The 27,952-nt window shown below is 39.2% G+C and overlaps 1 protein-coding gene across 1 annotated transcript in view; it reads right to left on the bottom strand.

Annotated features, from left to right (window-relative positions):
- Nucleotides 1–27,952, bottom strand: part of TEX11 (testis expressed 11) — a 292,288-nt gene that overhangs the window by 247,636 nt on the left and 16,700 nt on the right. Inside the window, exon 6 of the mRNA XM_021679728.1 lies at nt 9,143–9,223. Within this exon, the coding sequence (XP_021535403.1) occupies nt 9,143–9,223 (81 nt within the window). The remainder of the gene's footprint in view (nt 1–9,142; nt 9,224–27,952) is intronic.

Genomic DNA, 27,952 nt, shown 5'->3' with positions numbered 1-27,952 from the left:
GTCATGATCCCGGGGTCCTGGGATTGAGCCCCACATCAGGCTCCTGGCTCGGCGGGGAGCCTGCTTCTCCCTCTCCCTGCTCATGCTCTCTCTCTCTCTGTATCTCTGTCTCAAATGAATAAATAAAAATCTTTAAAAAAGGGGCACCTGGGTGGCTCAGTCGTTAAGCGTCTGCCTTCGGCTCAGGTCATGATCCCAGGGTCCTGGGATCGAGCCCCGCATCGGGCTCCCTGCTCTGCGGGAAGCCTGCTTCTCCCTCTCCCACTCCCCCTGCTTGTGTTCCTGCTCTCGCTATGTCTCTCTCTGTCAAATAAATAAATAAAATCTTTAAAAAAAAAAATCTTTAAAAAAAAATAGATAAATAGCTATACTGAGATGCTACATATAAACATGGATGGAAATGTGTGTGTACATATATATGTATATAGATACATATATATATAACATATATATGTTATATATAAATATGTATCTATATATACAAATGTGTGAAGAAATACACACACACACATTCTGTTCACTGAGACAGTATGACAGCAGTGACACCCCCAAAAGCAATAAGCACAGGTACTGTCCAGATCTTGGTTTCTAAATAACATTTTCCATCAAAAGCAACTGAGAGAAATAGCTAATTCCATGGCTTAAGTGAAGAGTACAGGATGAGCCTGCAACATTTTATAGGGACAGAAAGGAAAGAAGTACTCACAGGTGATGGCAATATGTCAAAAAAGGCAAAGAAGTCAATTTATAGGGGCTTCTAATGGCAAAATCTGGGAAAAGGTGAACATCAAAATAAACTGAGTTTAGCTCTGGATAAGATAGAATAAGTACATGCCACCCTTTCTCTCCCACTTAATGTAACTATAAAACCTGGACCAACTGCGTGAAACTATTTGAGGTCTCTGAAAAGAAAACAGAAGACAGATTGGGGAAGAATACCAGAATTCAAAGTAACACCAAGATGTGGGTGAGTTTACCATTCTTTTCCCCTGGTACACCACGGCCTAAATGAATGCAGCCAGAAACTAAGCATAAGTACCATGGTGCACACTGAGAAAGTATCTCTTTTTTTTTTTTTAATTTTTTTTTTTTTTTTAAGATTTTATTTATTTGCGAGAGAGAGAATGAGAGACAGAGAGCATGAGAGGGAGGAGGGTCAGAGGGAGACGCAGACTCCCCGCTGAGCAGGGAGCCTGATGTGGGACTCGATCCTGGGACTCCGGGATCATGACCTGAGCCGAAGGCAGTCGCTTAACCAACTGAGCCACCCAGGCGCCCCGAGAAAGTATCTCTAGTTCTGGTTTCAGTTACTCAGACAGTGCAGAAATCCTGTTTTGGTTTTTATTTTCTCCTTCCTCCATTCTCTTGTATTATGCTAAGTGAAATAAGTCAGATGGAGAAAGACAAAGGAGATCAATTGTATGGTGATGGATGGTATAACTAGACTTGTGGTAGTCACTTTGTACTATATACAGATGTCAAAGTGTAAGGCTGTATACCTGAAATTTATATAAATACATACATAAAATTTTGGTAAATGTTAACAAACAGCTAGTATATGATGCAGCCTTTTCATTCCTAGAACACCCAGGAGAAATAAAAACACATATCCACAAAAAAATTTATACATGAATGTTTAAAGCAGTTCCGTTTATATTAGATTAAAAAAACACAGCTAAAAACTAGAAATAATCTGAATATCTCATCTACAGGGGAATAAACAAATTGTGATCTATCCATATAATGGAATTTTACTCTTCAATAAAAACAAACTACTAGGGAGACAGTCTTTCATATACTAGTCTGCTCTCTTCCCAGTGTTGGCCTCACTGAAATAAATTCCCTTCTTGTTTCACCACCAAACAAATAAACAAAAACTACTAACATGAACAAACACATGGATGAATCTCAAAATCACTATACTAAGTAAAAGAAGACAAATCATGATTCCATTTATATAAAAATACAAAAGACTGCAAACTATAAAGACAGAAAACCAATCGGTGGTTGCCTGGGTAAAAAGGTGGGAGGGGGGGAGGAGGAACGGGAGACAAAAGAAAACTTTTGGGGGTTATAGAAAGGTTCATAATCTTGATTGTGATGATGGTTTCATGTGTGTATACATATGCCAAAACTCATCAAACTATAAAATTTAAATGTATATGATTTACCATATCTCAATAAAGCTGTTTTGAAAATGCCAATTTCATGAAAGATGAAGGCAGATTAAAAGATACAAAAGAAATGGAACAACCAAATGCAAGCATAATCCTGAACTGGATCCTGGACTGGTTGGGGACGGGGGAGAACAAATGCTATAAAGTACACTATTTGGACAGTTAACAAAATTAGAATATGAGTTATAGATTAAAGTACTTATGAATGTTACATTTATTGAATTTGATCATTGTTCTGTGTTTATAAAGGAGAGAATATTCTATTCTTAAGCAATATATACTGGGGTCGCCTGGCTGGCTCAGTTGGTAGATTATGTAACATGGCCCCATGTTGGGGACAGAGTTTACTTAAAAAAAAAAAAGAAATATACACTGCAGTATTAAGCAGTAAAGGTACACGATGTATGCAGTCTTCTCTCAAAAAAGAAAATAACAATATATCAAAAATTATAGAAAAACACATGAAAATTTCAATTGATTTAAAAGAAGTATTTCACAAATTCCACAACCTCTCACAATGAAAACACTCAAACGAGGAACAGAAAGGAGCCTCCTCAACGTGATAAAAGCTGTGTAATGAAAAACCCACAGTTAACATCATACTCAATGGTCAAAGACCAATAGCTTTTCCTCTAAGATCAAGAACAAGACAAGGATGCCAGCTTTCATCACTCCTATTCAAAACAGTATTGGAAGTTCTAGTTAGAGCAATTAAAAAAGAAAAAAAAAAAGGCATCCCGATTAGACATGAAGAAGTAAAACTATCTCTATTCACAGATGACATGATCTTACACACAGAACATACTAAAGAATCTTAAAAAAAAAAAAAAAGCCTTTTTATGGGTATTAAGTGAATTCAGCAAAGTTGAAGGTTACAAAATCAACACACAAAAATCAGTTGTATTTCTATACACTGGAAATGAACAATCAATTAAAGAATTTTTTTAAAGATTTTATTTATTTATTTGACAGAGAGAGAGAGACAGCAAGAGAGGGAACACAAGCAGGGGGAGTGGGAGAGAGAGAAGCAGGCCTCCTGCTGAGCAGGGAGCCCAACGCGGGGCTCCATCCCAGGACCCTGGGATCATGACCTGAGCCGAAGGCAGACGCTTAACGACTGAGCCACCCAGGCGCCCCTCAATTAAGGAAATTAAGAAAATAATTCCATTTATATCATCATCAAAAAGAATAAAATATTTAGGAATAAATTTAACCAAAGAGGTACAGAACTGTACACTGAAAACTATAAAACATTACTGAAATAAACTAAGGAAGACTTAAATAAATGGAAAGACATCCCATGTTCATGGGTTGGTGTTAGAAGGTGTCCTCCAAACTGAGAAGCCACTTTGAGACTGAAAAATGAAGCAGGCAACTCCATACAGTTTACACAGTTTTATTTAGGGTAACTGATAAGGAGGATTGGGCAGATGATGATAAGGGCAGCTGCAGCTATTTTCCACAAAGTCTAGACCTTAGTCTACAGATTTTATTAAGCAAGGGGACACGAGGGAGGGCACTGTAGTGAGATCAAAGGGTATGTATGCACTTCAAAGGGTTTGCATGCACCTAACTGAGAACTAACATTTAATAGACCTCATGATTTTATGTGTGCATCAAGATGGGGAAGACTATACTATCTCTAACACACTCATGAGAGGCTAAAACAAGCCTCCCCACATTCCAGCTTTGGTGGGCATTTCTAAAGTGTGTATATTAATCTCCAAAGGGCCCAAAACATGTAGCCCCAGGAGAACTCATTGAACGGACACGAACAAGATGGAGAACCAAAGATGGGAGTATTGTCAGCACACCTACAATTGGAAAACTTAGTATCATAAGATGACAATGCTATCCAAATAGACCCATAGATTCAGTGTAATCCCTATCAAAATCCCAATCACCATTTTTGAAGAAATGGGAAAACCTATGCTAAAATTCATATTAAATCTCAAGGGACCCAGAAGACCCAAAACAATCTTGAAATAGAAGAACAGAGTTGGAGGTCTCACACTTCCCTACTTCAAATGTATAGCAGAACAAAACAATAATCAGAATAGTGCGGTACTGGCATACGAATAGACATGGAGACCAAGAGAACAAAACTAAGAGCACAGAAATAAAGTCTGAAATCTATGGTCAATTGGTTTTTGACAAGGGTGCGAAGACTATTCAATGGGGAAAGAATAATCTCGTCAAATGGTATTAGAATAAATGGATATCCACAAGCAAAATAGTGAACTTGGACCCTTACTTCACACAATACACAAAAATTAAAATGGATCAAAATCCTGAATTTAAGAGCTAAAGCTGTAAAACTCTCAAAGGAACACAAAAACCTTCATGACCTTGGATTTGGCAAGTTTCTTAAATGACACCAAAAGCATAGGCAACAAAAGAAAAAATAGATAAACTGGACTTAATCAAAATTAAAAACTTTTGTGCATCAAAGGACACTATCAAGAGTGTGAAAATACAACCCTCAGAATGGGCAAAAATATTTGCAAATCATATAAGGCTTTAATATCCAGACCATATAAAGAATTCTTAAAACTCAACAACCAGGGCGCCTGGGTGGCTCAGTTGGTTGAGCGACTGCCTTCGGCTCAGGTCATGATCCTGGAGTCCCGGGATCGAGTCCCGCATCGGGCTCCCTGCTCGGCAGGGAGCCTGCTTCTCCCTCTGACCCTTCCCCCTCTCGTGTGCTCTCTGTCTCTCTCATTCTCTCTGTCTCAAATAAATAAATAAAATCTTAAAAAAAAAAAAAAAAAAACTCAACAACCAAAAGATAACCCAATTTAAAACAGGCAAAGAGGGCACCTGGATGGCTCAGTTGGTTAAGTGACTACCTTCGGCTCAGGTCATGATCCCGGAGTCCCTGGATCGAGTCCCACATGGAGCTCCCTGCTCAGCGGGGAGTCTGCTTCTCCCTCTGACCCTCTCTCCTCTCATGCTCTCTCTCATTCTCTCTCTCTCAAATAAATAAATATTTTTTAAAAAATAAAAAAATAAAAAAAATAAAGATAGGCAAAGAAAAAAATAGGCAAAGGAATTTAATAGACATTTCTCTAAAGAAGATATACAAATGCCCAATAAGCACATGAAAAGGTTTTCAAAGGAAATGAAAATCAAAAGCATAATGAGAGACCACTGCACACCAACTAGGATGGCTATAATAATTTTTAAAACTGGAAAATAAGAGTTGGTGAGGATATGGAAAAACTGGAACCCTCATACATTGCTGGCAGGAATGTAAAATGGTGCAGCTGCTACGGAAAACAGTTTGGTGGTTCTTCAAAGAGTTAAACACAGAATTACCATATGACCCACCAATTCCAATACTAGATATTTATCCAAGAGAATTAAAAACAAGGGTTCAAGGGGCACCTGGGTGGCTCAGTTGGTTAAGCATTTGACTCTTGATTTTGGTTCAGGTCATGATCTCAGGGTCGTGAGATCGAGCCCCACGTTGCACTCAGCGCTCAGCAGGAGTCTGCTTCTCTCCCTTTCCCTCTGCCCCTTTCTATGCTCACGCTCTCTAAAATAAATAAATCTTTAAAAAAAACAAGGGTTCAAAAAAATAATAAAAACAGGGATTCAAACATATTTATGCATCAATGTTCATAGAAGCATTATTTGCAATAGCCAAAAGGTGGAAACAACCCAAGTATCCATCAATTGATGAGTGGATAAATAAAATGTGGTACATACATACAATGAAATATGATTCAATCATAGCAAGGAATACAATTCTGATACATGCTATGACATGGGTGGATCTTAAAAATATTAATGCTAAATGAAGTAAGCCAGACATAAAAGGATAAATATTATATGATTCCACTTATATGTAATATCTAGAACAGGAAAGTCCGTAGACAGAAAGTAGATTAGAGGATACCAGGAACTGTGGAGAAGAGGTAATAGGGAGTTATTGTGTAATGGGTACAGAGTTTCTATTTGGAGTGATGAAAAATTTTGGAAACTGATAGTGGTGATGGTCATACAACATTGTGAATGTACTTAATGCCAATGAATTATATGCTTAAAAATGGTTAAAATGACAAATTTTATGTTATATATATTTTCCCACAATAAAAATTTTTTTTTATAATTTTTTTTAAAGATTTCATTCATCCACCTGAGAGAGAATGAGACAGAGAGAGTGAGCATGAGAGGGGGGAGGGTCAGAGGGAGAAGCAGACTCCCTGCTGACCAGGAAGCCCGATGCAGGACTTGATCCCGGGACTCTAGGACCATGACCTGAGCCGAAGGCAGTTGCCCAACCAACTGAGCCACCCAGGCGCCCAATAAAAATTTTTTATAGTAGAATGTCAACTAATGAATATAGAAAGAAAGATGGAATTAGAAAAACAGCCAATTGTCTGGGCGCCTGGGTGGCTCAGCTAGTTAAGCAACTGCCTTCAGCTCAGGTGATGATCCCGGAGTCGCGGTATCGAGTCCCATATCGGGCTCCCTGCTCAGCGGGGAGTCTGCTTCTCGCTCTGACCCTCTCCCCTCTCATGCTCTCTCTCACTCTCTCTCAAATAAATACAGAAATAAATAAAGAAAAATAGCCAATTGTCAACCATCACAGTACTAATTTAGGCAAGAAATATCAATGGATGGTGAAAGTAGGATGAGAAATTGGACTTCATATAGTTTCAAAGTTTCACCCCACAAAATACTTATGAATAACACAGGGAAAAAATACATACGTTTATACTAGAGAAACCTGGAAGATACCATTTTAATCAAGAGATCAAAATTAGCACCATTAATAACAGATTAAATCAAATCCTGTCTGCCACCCAACAGGAAGCCATGAGGAGAATACAGAATCACTTCTGTGATTTTCTGGTCCCAGAGTCATAATTTTTTCTAAACATGAGGAAGCTCTGAACAAACTCAAATTAAGGGTGGGGGAATTAGGAAGATGTTGCTTAAGGGTAGCAACTTGCAGCTAGTAGATAAGTTCTGGAGATCTAATGCACAACATAGTAATTACAGTAAATAACACTGTATTATAAATTTCAAAATTACTAAGCGACTAGATCTTAATAGTTCTCAACACAAAAAAACAATGATTATGTGACATAATAAAGGTGTTCGCTAACACTACTATAGTAATATTGCAATATATAAATGTATAAAACCAACATGCTGTATACTTCAAACTTATACAATATGTCAATCATATCTTAAAAAAATTTTTTTAATTAAAAAAACTAAGTTGCATTCTACAAAATGACTGGTTAGTAATCTTTAAAACTACCGAAGTCACGAAAGTCAAGCAAGAGTGAGGAAGCGTCCCAGACTGAAAGAGACTAGGTACAATCCCAGATTGATTCCATTTTGTATAGAGGACAGTTTTGGGAAACTTGAATGAGGTCTCTGTGCAAACGATGAAAGGAATTCTTCATACTATTCTTGTAACGTTTTTTAAAAATATGAAATTGCCTTAAAATTTTTTTAACTTTTTAAAAATTTTATGGAGTTTTTTTTTAGTAATCTCTACACCAAACATGGGACTTGAACTCGCAACCTCAAGATCAAGAGTCACATGCTCCCCAGACTGAGTCTAGGGGTGCCTGGGTGGCTCAGATGGTTAGACGTCTGCCTTTGGCTCAGGTCATGATCTCAGGGTCCTGGGATCGAGCCCCACATCAGTCTCCCTGCTCAGTGGGGAGTCTGCTTCTCCCTCACCCCTCTGCTCCTGCTTTCTGTCTGTCTCTCAAATGAATAAATAAAATCTTTAAAAAAGAAAAAAAATTTTTTTAAATTAAAAAAAAATTTTATTTTAAGCCCAGAAGAGAGGGTACCCAGGTGGCTCAGTCAATTAAATGTCTGCCTTCAGCTCAGGGTCCTGGGATCGAGTCCCACATCAGGCTCCCTGCTCAGCGGGGAGTCTGCTTCTCCCTCTCACTCTCCCTCTACCCCTCCCCGCTGCTCGTGCTCTCTCTCTTTTTTTTTTAAGATTTTATTTATTTATTTGAGAAAGAGAGAGAATGAGAGACAGAGAGCACAAGAGGGAAGAGGGTCAGAGGGAGAAGCAGACGCCCTGCTGAGCAGGGAGCCTGATGTGGGACTCGATCCCGGGACTCCAGGATCATGACCCAAGCTGAAGGCAGTCGTTTAACCAACTGAGCCACCCAGGCGCCCTCTCTCTCTTTCTCTCAAATAAATAAAATCTTTTAAAAAAAATTTTAAAAATAAAATAAATACAAAAATAAAGCCTAGAAGAGTACCTAGCATATAATTATTAATGTATATTTACTAAATTAAGTTCTACATTATAACACAGAATTTTGGGGAAAGATAAGACCAAACTCACAACTAGGTATAATACATGAAGCCCTAGGAACATTCACCCTAACATCCAAATATATCTGTCAATTCCCTCTGTGATAGTAAAGAGTGAAGTAGACATAAGCAGTGAAACAAGAAAGAAATAATAGAAAAGGGAGATAAAGTTAAAAAATTAAAAATTATCAACCCTGGAATTTTGATGAGAACCAGACTGGGAAGTAGGATTTATTTATCCTATCAATTGTCTCACACCCCCACAACCCAATATAGAAAAATACAATGGCAGTGATATGATTAACTGCTAACAACCTTGGCAGCAGGGAAATAAACTCATTTTTTTTCCACTCTTTCATCACATAGCTTGAAACATGGAGGAAATATTACCAAAATGGTCTGACAATAAAAAGGAGGAAATATTATCAAAATGGTCTGACAATAAAAAGGAAAGCAAAGAAATTTTAAGAAATAACCTTTTGCATTTTTAAACACCCTTTCTAGTAAAGAACAAAGAAAATATTTCAAAGGTCAGCTAAATGAGTGGAACTGACCTCAAATATAATCTCTGAAGGGCTGCATGAAGTAGTCATGATTCTACCTAGAACCTGATATAGCATATTTTCAAACTCTTGGAGAATAAATGCAGAGATTTCACTCACCATTTTGGGGAACCTCATCAACATATCCTTACAGCGCAGCACACATGTAGATGCTCTTTGAAAATCCCCTTGAGCACATGCCTGAGAAAGTGAAAAAAATATCAATAATTGGTTAAAATGAAATAAGCTATTTGTCTATAAGCCAATTTCAACATATTTTTAACTCTCGTTAAAAAGTCTTGTTTTCTAATCTTTTTAGCAACACTAATTGGTCTAGCTAAACATAATAGCCAGCTCAAAATACAAAAAAATAAGAAGAATCTTGGGTAACACAAGAGTTGATAGTGATGGGAGTCATTTACTTTTTTCTGGAAATGGTAAAACTGGTGTATAATCTTGTGTTAGTACATTATGATATAATGCCACGTCTAATAGATGCTTCCCCAACTTGAATAGCTCTTGTATTTATCTCCACATTAGAGGGATTTTTAAATGTTAAATAGGAGTCTTTTGTCCTAAAACAGGCTCACAATAACCTCATAGTCTGAACTGCTGTGAATATCTGCTATGAAAGGCAGGTAAGCGCAATCCTATCTTGGAGCCAGAAGAGCTACTCTGCTATTTATTATATATAACCTTGAATCTTACACTCTCATGGTTTCAGTTTCCTCATCCATAAAATCAGGACAATATTATCTCTAAGATTCCTGTCAGCTCTATCATTCTGACTGAACAACGTCAAATGAATGAAAACATCATTCACACATTACAAAGGCACTTGTAGAAGAGGCTTCTTTCAGTCATTTAAAAATTTAGCTGACAAGCCATATTAAAAAAAAACATGGACGGCCGCCTGGGTGGCTCAGTCCTAAAGCGTCTGCCATGATCCCAGGGTCCTGGGATCGAGCCCTGGGTTGGACGCCCTGCTCAGCAGGGAGTCTGCTTCTCCCTCTCCCACTCCCCCTGCTTGTGTTCCCTCTCTCCCTGTGCCTCTCTGTCAAATAAATAAATAAAATATTTATAAATAAATAAATAATAAAAAACATGGACATATACAAGAAAATAATTTGATGAGGTACTTTGTAGGGGGAAAATCCCTATATTTTCTGTGTTCTTTTCTCTGTCTTATTTGACATCAAATACTCTTGTGCTTTGGGTAACAAAACAATTGAGCAGAGAGAAGAAAAGATGAAGAATATAAGAAGCCAGCTTCTCTTTAGTTTTCTCCTCTATCTACCTGCTGAATATTAAGCTTGACATCTTGCTGAGTAAAAACCCTCCTCTAAGGCTTAAATGCTAGATTGTGTTAAAGGGAAAAATAAATTGTAAACACAAGAGCCTCAATAAACCAAATCTCAATTATCTACAGAGTTTACAAAATACTATTCATGTCTATACAAATAGATGTTTGATGAATACTTGCTGACTGATTCATTATTCAAGGTGGAGGAAATCATCATAAAGGAGAAATGCTGAGTGACAAACCCCATATTGGAGAATGTTTTCTGTTCTTATAACATATAAAGCAATATAATGCTGTAAAAAATCCATAAAGTATCCATCATTAATCAGATTTTACCTCAGTGGAAATGAAATCTCTAATAATTCAAGCTAGTTTTGAAAATTTATTCATCTTATTGGGCCACAAATCAATATTTCAAACCCAAAAGATAGAGAATTCGGATACAAGAAGTCTTAAAGAAGAGGCAGCATGATGTAATGCTCTAGCAACCTTTGGTGAGCATCAGACTCACCAATGGAGCTCTTCAAAAATCACATGCCCTGGTCCCATCACTTGTAAATTCTGATTCATTACATCTGGGATGATGCCCAGCCTATACTGATGTAGTAAAAAGGATATGGGCTTTGGATTCCCAATTTTTCTGCTTTTTTTTTTTTAATCAAAATAACAGTTGACAGGGGTACCTGGGTGGCTCAGTCATTAAGCGTCTGCCTTCGGCTCAGGTCATGATCCCAGGGTCCTGGGATTGAGCCCCCCATCAGGCTCCCTGCTCAGCGGGAATCCTGCTTCTCCCTCTCCCACTCCCCCTGCTTGTGTTCCCTCTCTCACTGTCTCTCTCTGTCAAATAAATAAATAATATCTTTAAAAAATACATAGCTGACATACAAGGTTCTATTAGTTTCAGGTGTACCACACAGTTATTTGACAATTCTACTTCTTTGCTCAGTGAAGTTAGGCAAGTCATAGCCTCTATGAGCCTCAATGAGCCTCAATTTCCTTAACTGTAAAGTAAAGACAAGTAGTATCTACCACACAGGATTGAACTTAGGAGAATCAAATGAGATCACAGATGTGAAAGCATTTCATAAACTTTAAGACAGCGCCTGGTAGCTCAGTTGGTTAAGTGTCTGACTCTTGATTTCAGCTCAGGTCATGATCTCAGGGTCGTGAGATGGAGCCGTGTGGAGCCTGCTTAAGATTCTCTCTCTACCTCTCCCTCTGCCCCTCTCCCCTCCCCCTCTCTCTAAAAAAATTATACAGTATACAAAAATGAATAATTTTAGCAGTCAACGCTACCACCAGTGCCAAGAATTGTAATAAAAGAGGTTATTTGCTGTTATGTGGTACTCATTGTTAAAGAGAGGAAACCTCTTTGGCAAGGCACCTGGGAGGCTCAGTCGGTTAAGCATCTGCCTTCGGCTCAGGTCATGATCTCAGGGTCCTGGGATCGAGCCCCACATCGGGCTCCCTGCTCGGCGGGAAGCCTGCTTCTCCCTCTCCCACTCCCCCTGCTTGTGTTCCCTCTCTTGCTGTCTCTCTCTCTGTCAAATAAATAAAATCTTAAAAAAATAAAATATCTATCTTATGCCCCCTTTCCTTACCAGAAAAGTTCAGTCTTAATTTTCACAGCAGAGTTACTTGCTCATATTTTGTTTTATTGTAGAACATCATGCATATTTCTTTTAAAGCAATTACCCTGTTGTATTGCATCTGTTTACACATCTCTATCTACCACAAAATTTACCTTAAGCTCCTGTAAGGGAGGTACTACATACTAACGTTATAGATCTTTTTACCTCTATTGCACAGACCATTGACTTATATATACTGACATATATATGTATACCCCCCCCACACACACACACACGCAGCAGGCACTAGATAAATGCTTCTTTATCCCCCTATATATGTATTGATCAGATTCATTTCCATCTTCTGGTATATGACACCTCTTTATCCAACTCCTCCAATCTTCTTCTCCCTTGCTTTTTATATTCAACCTATGTTTATATATACTCTATTTTGAAAATAATCTTCCTTTGACCATCCTTCTCTGAGTAGCTACAACTCAATTTTTCTTCTCACTGTCAAACATCCTGACAGAATATGCAATATGAATATTCTCAAATTTTAGCATAAAACAATTATATGAAAGGCTTGCTAAAACACAGATTGTTGGGCTCTACCTCCAGAATTTGATTCATTGGGTCTAAGTGGTATCCAATAATTTGCATTTCTAACAGGTTCCCGGTGATACTTTTTTTTTTTTTTAAAGATTTTATTTATTTATTTGAGAGAGAGAGAATGAGAGACAGAGAGCACGAGAGGGAAGAGGGCAGAGGGGGAAGCAGACCCCCTGCTGAGCAGGGAGCCCGATGCGGGACTCGATGCCGGGACTCCAGGATCATGACCTGAGCCGAAGGCAGTCGCCCAACCAACTGAGCCACCCAGGCGCCCTTTTTTTAAAGATTTTATTTATTTGAGAGAGAGAGTGAGAGAGAGAGAGCACAAGAGCGGGGAGAGGGAGAAGCAGACTCCCAGCTGAGCAGGTAGCCCGATGCGGGACTCAATCCCGGGACTTCAGGATCATGACCCGAGCCGAAGGCAGTCGCCCAACCAACTGAGCCACCCAGGCGCCCTGGTGATACTTTTTTAAATGACCCTTTATTTTTTTAAGATGTATTTACTTGACAGAGAGAGAGTGCGTGTGCATGCGCATGACTGGGGGGAAGGGGCAGAGGGATATAATCCTCAAGCAGACTCCCAGCAGAGTGTAGAGCCCAATGCAGGGCTCGATCCCACAACCCATGAGATCACGACCTGAGCCAAAACCAGGAGTCAGACGCATAACCAACTGAGCCACCTAGGCATCCCCCCTAGGTGATATTGATGCTGTCAGTCACAGCTCCAGACCAATCCTATACCAATAGCTCTGATTTTTTTTTTCTTTTTTTTTTGGTCTCAGGAGCCCTAGAACTCTTAAAAATTCTTGAGGACTAAAAGAGATTTTATCTAGGTTATAGCTAGTTGTAATTTCTAATAAAGTTCAATAAAGAGCTATAAAGTTCATTCTGACAACTTTTGCCTGTATTCTCATTGCTTTTAATTGAACTTAAAGCTGAAATGTAAAAAATATTTATTATGCTAAGCAAAATAAGTCAGTCACAGAAAGGCAAATATCATATGATATCACTCGTATATGGAATTTAAGAAACAAAATAGGGGCACCTGGGTGGATCAGTCAGTTAAGCATCTACCTTCAGCTCAGGTCAGGATCCAAGCGTTCTGGGCTTGAGCCCCACGTCTGGCTCCTTGCTCCACAGGGAGCCTGTTTCTCCCTTTCCCTCTGCCTGCCGCTCCCCCTGCTTGTGCTCTCTCTCTCTCAAATAAATAAATAAAACTTTAAAAAAAAGAAAAAGAAACAAAACAGATGAACATAGGGGAATGGAAAAAAAAGGGAGGGAAACTGAGGGTTGATGGAGGGAGGTGGGTGGGGGATGGGCTAAATGGGAGATGGGTATTAAGGAGGGCACTTGTGATGAGCACTGGGTGTTATATGTAAGTGATGAATCACTAAGTTCTACACCTGAAATCAGTTTTACCATATACGGTAACTAGAATTTAAATAAGGGAGGAGTAGGAGACCTTAGTTTTGTTTGGTCCCTGGAATTCAGCTAGATAGCTATCAAATCATTCTCAACACCTGTGAACTCAACCGGAGATCTAAGAAGAAAAGATTTGCTGCAATTCTACAAATAGAAAAGCGACCACCTTCTGCAAGGTAGGAGGTGCAGCAAAGTGAATGCAAGGCGATAGGGGAAGCTAAACCTCAGGGGGAGGGAGCCTACCAGAGCCAGCTACTGGAAAGTGATACAGCAGCTATGAGGCCACCATGACCTTGATCCTGAAACCAAAGACCCCACCAAAAAGGAGAATTACGGAGTATATCCCTGATGAACATGGATGCAAAAATTCTCACCAAGATACTAGCCAACAGGATCCAACAGTACATGAAAAGTATTATTCACCACAACCAAGTGGGTTGTTTAATTTTATGAAGACCTTCCAAACTGCTCTCCACAGCAGTTTTACCACTTTACATTCCCACCAGCAGTTATGAGGGTTCTAACTTCTCCATATTCTCACCAATTTATTTTTTTTTTTAATTTTTTTTTTTTTAAAGATTTTATTTATTTGCGAGAGAGAGAATGAGAGACAGAGAGCATGAGAGGGAGGAGGGTCAGAGGGAGAAGCAGACTCCCTGCCGAGCAGGGAGCCCGATGTGGGACTCGATCCCGGGACTCCAGGATCATGACCTGAGCCGAAGGCAGTCGCTTAACCAACTGAGCCACCCAGGCGCCCACCAATTTCTTATTTTTGATTTTTGTTATTTTACATACCTGAGTGGGTGTGAAGTAGCATCTCATTGTGGTTTTGATTTCCATTTCCCTAATGACTAATAATGTTGAGCATCTTTTCATGTGCTTATTGGCCATGTGTTTATCTTCACTGGAGAAATGTCTATTCAAGTCTTCTGCCAATTTTAAATTTAGGTTATTTTTCTTTTCATTGTTAAATTCTAAGAGCTCTTTATATATTCTAGATGCTAGATAATTCTCAGATATATGACATGCAAATATTTCCTCCCATTCTGTGGGCTGTTTTTTCACTTTATTCATAGTATCTTCTGATGAACAAAAGTTTTAAATTTTGATGAAGTTCAATTTAGCAATTTCTTTCTTTGCTTGTGCTTGAGGTATCATATCTAAGAAATGACTAATCATCACAAAGATTTATACCTATGTTTTCTTCTAAGAGCTTTATACTTTCATCTCTTTTAGGTATTTGACCATAATGTAGGGGTTTATTTCTGGACTCTCAATTCTATTCACTTGATCTGTATGTCTGTCCTTATGCCAATACCACACTGTCTTGATACTTCAGTTTTGAAATTAAGAAGTGTGAGTCTCCCAGCTTTATTCTTTTACAAGATCTTTTTGTTATTTTTCAAGTTATTTTAGGTATCATGAATACATAAATTTTAGGATCAATTTATCAATTTCTACAAAAGACAACGCAGCTGGAATTTTGATAGGGACTGAATTACATTTGTAGATCAATTTTGGGGAATACTGTCATCTTAATATTAAGTCCTCCAATCCATGAATATAAGCTAACTTTCCATTTATTTTGATCTTCTTAATTTCCTTCAACAATATTTTACATTTTTCAGTATACAGTCTTATACTTCTTTAAATTTATTCCTGAATACAATTCCTAAATAAAATTATCCCTATTCTCAAATGACATGATCTTGTATATAGAATGTCCTCAGAAATACACACACACAGGGGCGCCTGGGTGGCTCAGTCGTTAAGCGTCTGCCTTCGGCTCAGGTCGTGATCCCAGGGTCCTGGGATCAAGCCCCGTATCGGGCTCCCTGCTCAACGGGAAGCCTGCTTCTCCCTCTCCCACTCCCCTTGCTTGTGTTCCCTCTCTTGCTGTGTCTCTCTCTATCAAATAAATAAAATCTTAAAAAAAAAAAAATACACACACACATACAAAAAAACCTATTATAATGAATAAACAAGTTCAGCCAGGTTGCAGGGTACAAAATACAAAAATCTACTGTATTTCTATCCACTAACCATGAGTAAACCAAAACTGAAATTAAGAAATTAATTCCATTTAAGGAGTACCTGGGTGGCGCAGTCGGTTGAGCGTTTGACTCTTGGTTTCAGCTGAGGTCATGACCTCAGGGTCGTGAGACTGAGCCCCACATGGGGCTCTGCGCTCAGTGGGGAGTCTGTCTGAAGATTCTCGCCCTCTACCCCTCCCCCCTACTTGTACACACATGCACGCACGCTCTCTCTCAAATAAATCAATCTTATAAAAAATGCATTCCATTTAGGGGCACCTGGGTGGCTCAGATGGTTAAGTGTCTGCCTTTGGCCCAGGTCATGATCTTAGGGTCCTCGGACTGAGCCCCACATTGGGTTCCCTGCTCAGCGGCGAGTCTGCTCCTCTCACTCTCCCTCTGTGCTCTCTCTCAAATAAATAAATAAAATCTTTAAAAATGAAAATAAAAAATTAATTCCATTTAAATTAACATCAAAAAATAAAATAATTAAGGGGCGCCTGGGTGACTTAGTCATTAATTAAGCGTCTGCCTTTGGCTCAGGTCATGATCCCGGGGTCCTGGGATCAAGCCCCACATCGGGCTCCCTGCTTAGCGGGAAGCCTGCTTTTCCCTCTCCCTCTCCCACTGCTTGTGTTCTCTCTCTCGCTGTGTCTCTCTCTGTCAAATAAACAAATAAAATCCTTAAAAAATAAAAATAAAAGAAAATAATTAGGAATAAGTTCAACAAAAGCACTGCAATACTGTACATTAAAAACTACAAAATATTGTTGAAAGAAATTAAAGACCTAAATAAAATGAAAAGTTCATGTTCACAGATCAGACTTAATATTCTTAAGATGGCAATGCCCCTTAAATTGAACTACAAATTCAAATGCATTTCCTATCAATATTCTAGCAGGCTTTTACAAAAACTGACATGCTAATTTTAAATCATATGGAAATGTAAGGGACCCAGAACAGGCAAAAACATTTTTTAAAAGAAGAGCAAAAGTTGCAAGGCTCACACTTCCCTATTTCAAAATTTACTACAAAGCTACAGTAATTGAATTTATGTAATGACACAGGACATAAAAATCAATGGAATAAAACAGAGTCTAGAAATAAATCCATAGATTTAGGGTAAAATGACTTTTTATAAGAGTACAAAGACAATTCAATGAAGAAAGAGTAGTCTTTTTAAAAAAAAAAATGATACTGGGGCACCTGGGTGTCTCTGTTGGTTAAGCATCCAACTCTTGATATCGGCTCAGGTTATGATCTCGGGGGTGTGAGATTAGGCTCCCCGCTGGGTGTGGAGCCTACTTTTTAAAAAGAAAATTAACTCAAAATCAATCAGAGATTTAAACATAAAAGGTAAAGCTATAGAACTTATAGGAGAAAGTATTTCAGATCTAGAGCTTGAAGAATTTTGAGACATGACACCAGAAGCACAATCCATTAAAAAAATCAATTAAACTTCATCAAAATTAAATACTTTTGCTCTGCAACCCTATTAAGAGGAAGAAAAGACAAATACATATTTGACAAAGGACTCAAATCTAGAATATATAATTCACAAAATTCAACAGTAAAAAAAAATCAACCCAATTAGCAAATGGATAAGAAGCACAAACTGACATTTCACTTAAGAGAATATACAGGGGCGCCTGGGTGGCTCAGTCGTTAGGCGTCTGCCTTCGGCTCGGGTCATGGTCCCAGGGTCCTGGGATCAAGCCCCGCATCGGGCTTCCTGCTCGGCGGGAAGCCTGCTTCTCCCTCTCCCACTCCCTCTGCTTGTGTTCCTGCTCTCGCTATCTCCCTCTCTGTCAAATAAATAAATAAAACCTTTTTAAAAAAAAAAAAAGAATATACAGATGGCAAATATAAGTACATGAAAAAATGTTCAACATCATTAGCCATTATGGAAGTACAAATTAAGACCAGGATGAAACATCACTAGACATCGAATAACTAAAATAAATTAGTCACAATACAAAAATGCTGGCAAGAATGCGGAAAATGGGAACTTCCATACATTGCTTGTAGGGATTAATGGCACAGCCACTCTAGGGAACAGTCTGGTTGTTTCTTAAAATACAAACTACTAAACATACACTAACGATTCAACCCAGTGATTGCACTCCTGGGCATTTATCCCACAGAAATGAAAATTTATGTCCACACAAAAACCTCTACACAAATGTTCATGCCAACTTTATTTGCAATAGCCAAAAACTGGAAACAACCCAAATTCCTTCCATAGTAAATGGCTAAACAAACTGGTAGATCCATACCGTACAATGCTACTTACAAATAAAGAACAAACAACTGATACACAAAACTCAGAAGGATGTCAAAGCAATCATGCTAAGCTCAAAAAGGCACTATCAAGGGTGCCTGGGTGGCTCAGATGGTTAAGCGTCTGCCTTTGGCTTAGGTCATGAGCCCAGGGTCCTGGAATTGAGTCCCGCATCAGGCTCCCTGCTCCTTGGGGAGCCTGCTTCTCCCTCTGCCTCTCTCTCTCTCTCTCCCCTTCTCTGTCTGTCTCTCATGAATAAATAAAATCTTAAAAAAAAAAAAAAGGCACTATCAAAAGGTTACATACTATATGATTCTATATATATAATATCCCCAAATGACAAAATTATAGAGGTGGAGAATATTAGTTGCCTGGAAGAGGGAATGGGGGAATGGGCATGCTATAACTACAAAGAAGAAGTACAAGCAATCTTTTTGGTGATGGAATTGTTCTATATCTTGATTGTGGTAGTAGTGGTTACATGAATCTACTCATGTGATAAACTGTATAGAACTACAGACACACATATGAGTTTATCATGTCAAACTGGTGAAATATGACTAAGGCCTATGGATTGTAATAATGTCAATTTTCTGGTTTTATAATGCACTACATTTACAGAAGATGTTACTGCTGAAGAAAATTGGGTGAAAGGTACTCCAGAACTCTCAAAATATTTGTGCAACTTCCTGTGAACCTATAATTATTTCAAAATTAAAAGTTTTTAAAAATCACATTAGTTAAGGGGCTCCTGGGTGGCACAGTTGGTTAAGCATCTGACTCAGTTTCAGCTCAGGGTTCTGCGCTCAGTACGGAGCCTGCTTAAGATTCTCTCTCCCTCTCCCTCTACCCCTCCACCCCTATGTACTCCCTCTCTCTCTAAAATAAAAATTTTTTTTAAAGATTTTATTTATTTGACACAGAGAGACACAGCGAGAGAGGGAACGCAAAAGCAGGGGGAGTGGGAGAGGGAGAAACAGGCTTCCCACCAAGCAGGGAGCCCGATGCGAGGCTCGATCCCAGGACCCTGGGATCATGACCTGAGCCGAAGGCAGACGCTTAACGACTGAGCCACCCAGGCGCCCCTAAAATATAAAATTTTTTAAAAAATCACATTAGTCAGGGGCGCCTGGGTGGCACAGTCGGTTAGGCGTCTGCCTTCAGCTCTGGTCATGATCCCAGAGTCCTGGGATCAGGCCCACACTGGGCTCCCTGCTCATCAGGGAGTCTGCTTCTCCCTCTGTCCCTCACCCCGCTCACGCTCTCTCTCACTCTCTGTCTCTCAAATAAATAAATAAATAAAATCTTTAAAATAAAATAAAATAAAATTTGAAAAAAAATAGAAATCACATTAGTTAATATCATCAATTTCATCAGAAAAGTTTAGGTGAAAGCTATCAAAGTCATGGTGGAGGTACAAATTTTCCAAAATTCTAACTTTTACTTAACAGCTTAAATTTTATCACTAGCAACAAATACTGTCAGTTTCTTTCCTTGAAGTCACATTCTCACTTCATTCATTTGGAAAATGTCTGTAAATACCCAAGTCTGAATGAACAAAGTTTATCTATCAGTCACTCTTTAAAACAGAAGTAGCTAATTCAGCTCACAAGTCAAAACAATCACATAAGGGCCTTTCCTCAAGACAACCATCATACTTCAATATGCAGTAGAAGTGTCCTGTGGGTATTTCCATTTGCATTACAAAAATATGGAAACTCAAGGGTCAAAATTTATTAAACTTAATCATTTTTATTGTTTCACCAGGGGCATTTTTAAGTAAAACTGGCATTCTTTTCACCGCAAGTGGGTAGTGATGAAGAATACAATGACTAGTAAAAGGTGTGCCACTGTCTTGATTCACGTTAAAGTGCCAGCAGTTTTCCCCACCATTGCTTCCACAGCACGGGTACAAACACCAACATAGCAAGGGGGCAAATAACATCTTAGAATTATCATGAAACTAGTTTTGGGGCACCTGGGTGGCTCAGTCGGTTAAGCGGCTGCCTTCGGCTCGGGTCATGATCCCAGGGTCCTGGGATCAAGCCCCATGTCGGGCTCCCTGCTCAGTGGGGAGTCTGCTTCTCCCTCCACCTCTGCCGCTCCCCCTGCTTGTGTGCTCTCCGTGTCAAATAAATGAGTAAAATCTTAAAAAAAAAAAAAAAAAAAAAGAAAATAGTTTTGCCCTCACAGATCCCTCCACCATACTAAATTCTTCCATTACCTCACTATCCACTCAGCCCTTAAACTCCTAACAGTCTGTCCTCCACTTTTACCTTTCTACTAAAATTACTTTCTATGGTCCCTATTGTCATCCTAAATGTCCAAGAGCCTTTTCTCCAACCTCGTTTTCCTTTAATTCTCTGAAGCACTGCACTACTGATCATCCCTTTTCCAATGAAATGTTCTCTTCCCATTCATGACTGTTCCAGTCCTCCTTCATTTCTGGTGTGTCATCTGTCCTTTTTGTTTGTTCTACATTTTACTACATCTTCCCCCACATGTAAATGTTTGGGGAATGACTTGGCTTTCTTACCATCCTCACTCTCTTGCCTCCGAGGACTGAGTGGTTCAGTGCTGAGCATAAATGCTTGCTTCCTTTGGATCTCCTGTATCTGTCCCCTTCCTTCCCATTCCTATTTTTACAATTATAGTTAAGACTCTCATCTTGGGGGCGCCTGGGTGGCTCAGTCGTTAAGCGTCTGCCTTCAGCTCAGGTCATGATCCCAGGGTCCTGGGATCGGGCCCCACATCGGGCTCCCTGCTCAGCGGAGAGCCTGCTTCTCCCTCTCCCACTCCCCCGCTTGTGTTCCTTCTCTCGCTGTGTCTCTGTCAAATAAATAAATAAAATCTTTAAAAAAAAAAAAAAAAAAAAAAAGACTCTCATCTTGGGACACCTGGGCGGCTCAGATGGTTAAGCGTCTGCCTTCGGCTCAGGTCATGATCTCAGTGTCCTGGGATCCAGCCCTGCATCAGCCTCCCTGCTCAGTGGGGAGCCTGCTTCTCCCTCTCCCACTGCCTGCTACTCCCCCTGCTTGTGCTCTCTCACTCTCTCTCTCAAACAAATAAAATCTTTAAAAAAAAAAAAAAAAGACTCTCATCATCTCATGCTCACACTATGCCTCCATTCTATTTACCATTCTAAAAATTTTTTGAGGGGCGCCTGGGTGGCTCAGTCATTAAGCGTCTGCCTTCGGCTCAGGTCATGATCCCAGGGGCCTGGGATCCAGCCCCGCATCGGGCTCCCTGCTCAGCGAGGAGTCTGCTTCTGCCTCTCCCTCTCTATCTCTCTCTTTCAAATAAATAAATAAAATCTTTAAAAAAAATAATAGGGATGCCTGGGTGACTCAGCCAGTTAAGCATCTGCCTTCAGCTCAAGTCATAATCCCAGGGTCCTGGGATTGAGCCCTGCATCGGGCTCCCAGCTCGGCGGGAAGCCTGCTTCTCCCTCTCCCACTCCCCCTGCTTGTGTTCCCTCTCTCGCTGTGTCTCTCTCTGTCACATAAATAAATAAAATCTTTAAAAAAATAAAAAATAAATTAAAAAAATAAAAATTTTTTGAGTATAGTTGACACACAATGTTTCAAGGTGTACAACAGTGATTCTATACATTATGCTATGCTCACAAGTGTAGCTACCATCTGTCACCATATAATGCTGTTACAATATCACAGACTATATTCCCAATACTGCGCCTTTTTTCCTAAGCACTACTGCAAGGCTACTCTTTGCTTGGTGCCATATTACCTCTTCCCAAAAACTTTCAACCACCCCACTGCCCTTAGGAAAATATCAAAAGTATTTTTTCAGAGAGGTATATTTGGGCCTCTCAATTTGGCCCAACTTACTTCTCTACACTTAGCCCTTACTATGTCCCTGAACAAATAGTTTCCTTCAAAGAAACTGGTCACTCGACATTCTTTAAACAAGACCTATCAATGTCTGCCTATATGATTTTGCTCATGCTCAAGCCTTTGCTCTGCCTAGAATATCCTGTGCTCTCTTTACTACTTTTCTAAATCTATTCCTGCCTCCAAAATCCAAATCATGTCCTAAATCCTGTGTGTGTCTTCCTCTACCAACCCAGTTCACAATAATCTCCGCCCCCTTTCCTACCTCTATATACCAGTTATCTCTCAACCTTTCATATCCTATATACTACTATTACTCTTTTTGGGGAAACAAAGGGGACACAGAGGGATAATAGGAGAGCAGATTCATTTATACAACATACATTTACATGTTATCTCTTATGTGCCAAGTACCATGATAGATGTTGACAATATAAAAGTTAACTTTTTGTTACTACTTTTTTAAAAGGATTTTATTTATTTGAGAGACCATGAGAGTGAGGTTGAGAGAACGAGTGGGCATACAGGCAGAAGGAGACGAAGACTTCCCACTGAGCAGGGAGCCCGACATGGGACTTGATCCCAGGACCCTGGGATCATGACCCGAGCCGAAGGCAGCCGCTTAACCGACTGAGCCACCCAGGCACCCTGTTACTACTTCTTTAACTAGTAGGGAGAGAGTGGGCCACGGCCCTCAGTATAATAGAGAAACTGGGCTTTCCACCTGCCTTGCATTTCCAAGATACTCTCCATCATAGTCTTTATGGATAAACTCATGTTTCCTACATCCATGTGGCCCTGTCAGCTTCTATAAGTGGTCTTACCCTAGTAAAGAGGGAAGGGAGCAGAAGCACAACATATGACCCCTGCATCTGCAGATGATATAGACAGCGAAAAGAGGCACTGCTAATACACAAGGAAAAGAAGACATTAGGAGAAACAACAAGATCTATAGTTACTTCTACAAGGCTAAAAGACTGCAGATAATCTGTGATACAAGGGCAAACAGAAGATTATCACCTTGTAGGTGAATGTAGAGATTGAGGAAAAGTAAATTCTTAACAACTGTTATCAACACCATGTGACTACCTTAGACAAAGCCTATGCCCTGCCCAATCTATGCCACTCATTTGGCACTTATATTTTCCTTTTCCCACTTTTAAAAAATACATTTGTAGGGGTGCCTGAGTGGCTCAGTTGGTTAAGCAACTGCCTTCGGCTCAGGTCATGATCCCGGAGTCCCTGGATCGAGCCCCGCATCGGGCTCCCTGCTCCGCGGGAAGCCTGCTTCTCCCTCTCCCACTCCCCCTGCTTGTGTTCCCTCTCTCGCTCTATCTTTCTCTGTCCAATAAATAAATAAAATCTTTAAAAAAAAAAAATACATTTGTAGCCTAACTTCCAAACTAGCTCATAATTTTATGGAGGAAAATGACCATACCTTACAAGTCTATTCCTATATAGCACTGAACACTGCATGTGGATAATTTATCTGCACCTCTTTTATGACACTTAATTCTTTCTATTTTGTATATGCATTATTTATCTCACCAACTAAACCAGAATCTCCTTGAAGATAGGATATATGATTATTTCTCTCCCTGACAAAGCCTAACATATTACTCTATTTGTACAAGATACTCATTTTCTGTTGAATAATTTAATAAATAATAAATTAATAAAGCAATTCTCTAATCAGTTTATGGGAAATGCCTACAGAAAGATAAGGTCTATATACATCTCTAAGAATATCTCAGGTACTCTACTGGGACAGAGAACTCACTAATAAACACCACTACTGACAGTGGTTCATAAAGATGTCTTCTGCCAAGTAGACATCAACAAAACCCACAGGCCCTAAAGGTGAGAATATCTTTGAAATGGAAAATCTACTTACAGCAAAAACAGTCTTCATTTCAAATTTTGAAGACATCATCACCAAAATCAAGAATTATATGGTTCTCATTATTGATCATAAATACTAAAAATTTCTGTGAGCTAAAGAAGATACCATTTAGACATCAACATCCATTACATTAAAGAATACCACAACATTTTCTAGAAACATGGAATCTTTGTATTAAGAAGAGACGAAAGGGTCATCTAACCTAATTTCCTATCTAATGAAGGAATCCTTTCTATAACATATATAATTCTTAGGATGTTCACACCTTTGCTTGCAGTCTTTCAATGACAACAGACTTACCATCTTGCAACAAAGCTATACTATACTATTACTGGATTATTATCACTGATAAAAGGACATTTTACATTGAGCCAAAAACTTTGAAACTATCTTTCTCAATGGTCTCAGTTCTATCCTGTGGACTTTAATTCTTCTTTGATATGATAATCCTTAAAATATTCAAAGAGAGCTATAATTCCTACTATCTTCTTTTTTTCCAGGCAGACATCTCTATATCCCTCAAATATTTTTCACATGATATATTTTCCACACTATTACCACACTATTACAATGATTTTAAAGTGTGATGCCTAGGTTGATCACAATATTCAAGATGTTAACTAGTTGAAAACATCTACCTCTGTCTTGGCACTATATATCTATTAATATAACCTAAGATTGTGCTAGCTTTTTTTGCAGCTACATCACATCACTGATTGAAACTTGAGCTTGTAGACAATTAAAACACATAGATCTTTTTCATATGAACTACCAGCAAGCCAAATGTACCTCTGTCATAATGTAGTGCACAGACAGTTGATCTCAAATTTATATTGGATTTTACAGGCTCAGAGACGTAAAGTAACAGCCCAAGGACATAGAGCAAATTGGTAGAAGAGTTAACAGGTAACACCAAGACCTACTGGACTTCATAACAAATTTTTAGTTGTTGCATTAATATAACCCACAAAAATATTAAGAGTAAAAGACAAAATTGCCGAAAGGGGGTTCTCTTTTATACAGTCAACCTAATTTGCAGGGAAGGAAGCATTAGGCAAAACATCAGAAAATCTTGGTTCTGGTTTCAGATCTTCAACTAACTTACTCTCAGAACTTCAGTTTCACCATTAAAAAAACAAAAAGTTAATCAAACCTAAATAAGTGGGAAGACATCCCATATTCATGAATCAGAACACTTAATACTTCAAGATAGCAATAGTATTCAAGGTCATCTATAGACTCAACACTATCCCTATCAAAATCCCAGCTGGCTTCGCTGCATAAATTGAGAAGCTTATCCTAAAATTCATATGAAAACACAAGAGACCCAAAATAATATTAAAAACAACAAAATTGGAAGACTCACACTTTCTCATTCAAAACTTGCTACATGGCTACTGTAATCAAGACAGTATGGTATGGCATAAAAACAGACATTCAGGGACGCCTGGGTGGCTCAGTCACTTAAGCGTCTGCCTTCGGCTCAGGTCATGATCCCAGGGTCCTGGGATCGAGTCCCGCATCGGGCTCCTTGTTTGGTGGAGAGCCTGCTTCTCCCTCTACCTGCTCTGCCTGCTGCTCCCCCTGCTTGTGCTCTCTCTCTCTGACAAAAAAATAAAATCTTTTTAAAAAATTAAAAAAAATAAAAACAGACGTGCAGATCAATAGAAAAGAATAAAAAGTCCAGAAATAAACCTTCACATTTATGATCAACTGATTTTTGACAAAGGGTGCCACCCACGATCAAGTCGGATTTATTCCTGGGCTGCAAAGGTGGTCCAATATTTGCAAATCAATCAACATGATACACCACATTAATAAAAGAAAGGATAAGAACCACATGATCCTCTCAATAGACCCAGAAAAAGCATCTGACAAAATACAGTATCCATTCTTGATAAACACCCTCAACAAAGTAGGCATGGGTAAAACATACCTCAACATCATAAAGGCCATATAAGAAACACCCACAGCTAATATCATCCTCAGTGGGGAAAAACTGAGAGCTTTTCCTCTACAGTCAGGAACAAGACAGGGATGTCCACTCTCACCATTACTATTTAACATAATACTAGAAGTCTCAGCCTCAGCAATCAGACAACAAAAAGAAATAAAAGGCATCCAAATCGGCAAGGAAGAAGTCAAACTGTCACTATTTGCAGAAGTCATGATACTCTATGCAGAAAACCCAAAAGAATCCATCAAAAAATTGCTAGAACTAATACCTAAATTCAGCAAAGTTGTAGGATATAAAATCAACATACAGAAATCTGTTGCATTCCTATACAACAAGAATGAAGCAGAAAAAGAAATCAAGGAATTAATACCATTTACAGTTACACAAAAACCATAAGATACTTAGGAATAAGCCTAACCAAAGATGTAAAAGATCTGTACTCTGAAAACTACAGAACACTTATGAAAGAAATTGAAGACGACACACAGAAATGGAAAGACATTCCATGGATTGGAAGAACGAATATTGTTAAAATGTCTATACTACCAGGGCACCTGGGTGGCTCAGTTGTTAAGTGTCTGCCTTCAGCTCAGGTCATGATCCCGGGGTCCTGGGATCGAGCCCCGCATCGGGCTCCCTGCTCAGCAGGAAGCTGCTTCTCCCTCTCCCACTCCCCCTGCTTGTGTTCCCTCTCTCGCAGTCTCTCTCTGTCAAATAAATAAATAAAATCTTTTTTTAAAAAATGTCTATGCTACCCAAAGCAAGCTACACATTTAATGCAATCCCTATCAAAATACCATCAGCATTTTCCCCAGAGCTAGAACAAACAATCCTAAAATTTGTACAGAACCACAAAAGGCCCCAAATAGCCAAAGCAATCCTGAAAAAGAAAAGCAAAGTTGGAGGCATCACAATTCCGGACTACAAAGCTGTAGTCAACAAGACAGTATGGTACTGGCACAAAAACAGACACATAGATCAATGGAACAGAATAGAAAACCCAGGGTACCTGGGTGGCTCAGTTGGTTAAGTGTCTGCCTTCAGCTTGGGTCATGATCTCAGAGCCCCAGGATCGAGTCCTGCGTGAGGCTCCCTGCTCAGCAAAGAGTCTGCTTCTCCCTCTCCCTCTGCCTCTCCCCCTGCTTGTGCTCTCTCAAATAAATAAATAAAATCTTTTAAAAAAATACAGATTCAAAGGGGTACAAGCACCCCCATGTATACAGCAGCATTATCAACAATAGCCAAGCTATGGAAAGAGCCCAAATGTCCATCTACTGATGAATGGATAAAGAAGACATGGTATATATCTATAATGGAATACTACTCAGCCATCAAAAGGAATGAAATCTTGCCATTTACAACAATGTGGACAGAGCTAGAGTGTATCCTAAGCAAATCAAGTCAATCAGGGAGAGACAAATACCATATGATCTCACTCACATGTGGAATTTAAGACATAAAACAGATGAACATAAGGGAAGGAAAAGGAAGGAAAAAAAAAAAAGGAGAGAGGGAAACAGGCCAGAAAAGACTCTTAACAATAGAGAACAAATTGAATGAAGGTTGCTGGAGGGAGGTGGGTGGGGGATGGGCTACATGGGTGATGGGGATTAAGGAGTGCGCTTGTTATGATGAGCACTGGGTGTTGTATGCAAGTGATGAATCACTTACTGAACCAAAACTGCACTATATGTTAACTAACTAGAATTTAAATAAAAATTTTAAAAGAAAAAAAGAAAGGGAGCTAAGACCATTCAATAGGGAAAGAATAATCTTTTCAACAAATGGTGCTGGAACAAGTGGATAGCCACATGCAAAATGAACATGGACCCCTACCTCAAGCTAGACCCAAAAATTAATTGAAATGAATCACAGACCTAAATGTAAGTGCTGAAAGTACAAAATTCTTAGGTATAAAGAAATTAAATCTGTCTAGGCGCCTGGGTGGCTCAGTCTGTTGAACGTCTGACTCTTGAATTCTGCTGAGGTCACGGTCT

The sequence above is a fragment of the Neomonachus schauinslandi genome, chromosome X (genome assembly GCF_002201575.2).
Source record: "Neomonachus schauinslandi chromosome X, ASM220157v2, whole genome shotgun sequence".
NCBI classification, from domain to species: Eukaryota; Metazoa; Chordata; class Mammalia; order Carnivora; family Phocidae; genus Neomonachus; species Neomonachus schauinslandi.
This window is presented reverse-complemented; position numbering and strand designations above follow the sequence as displayed.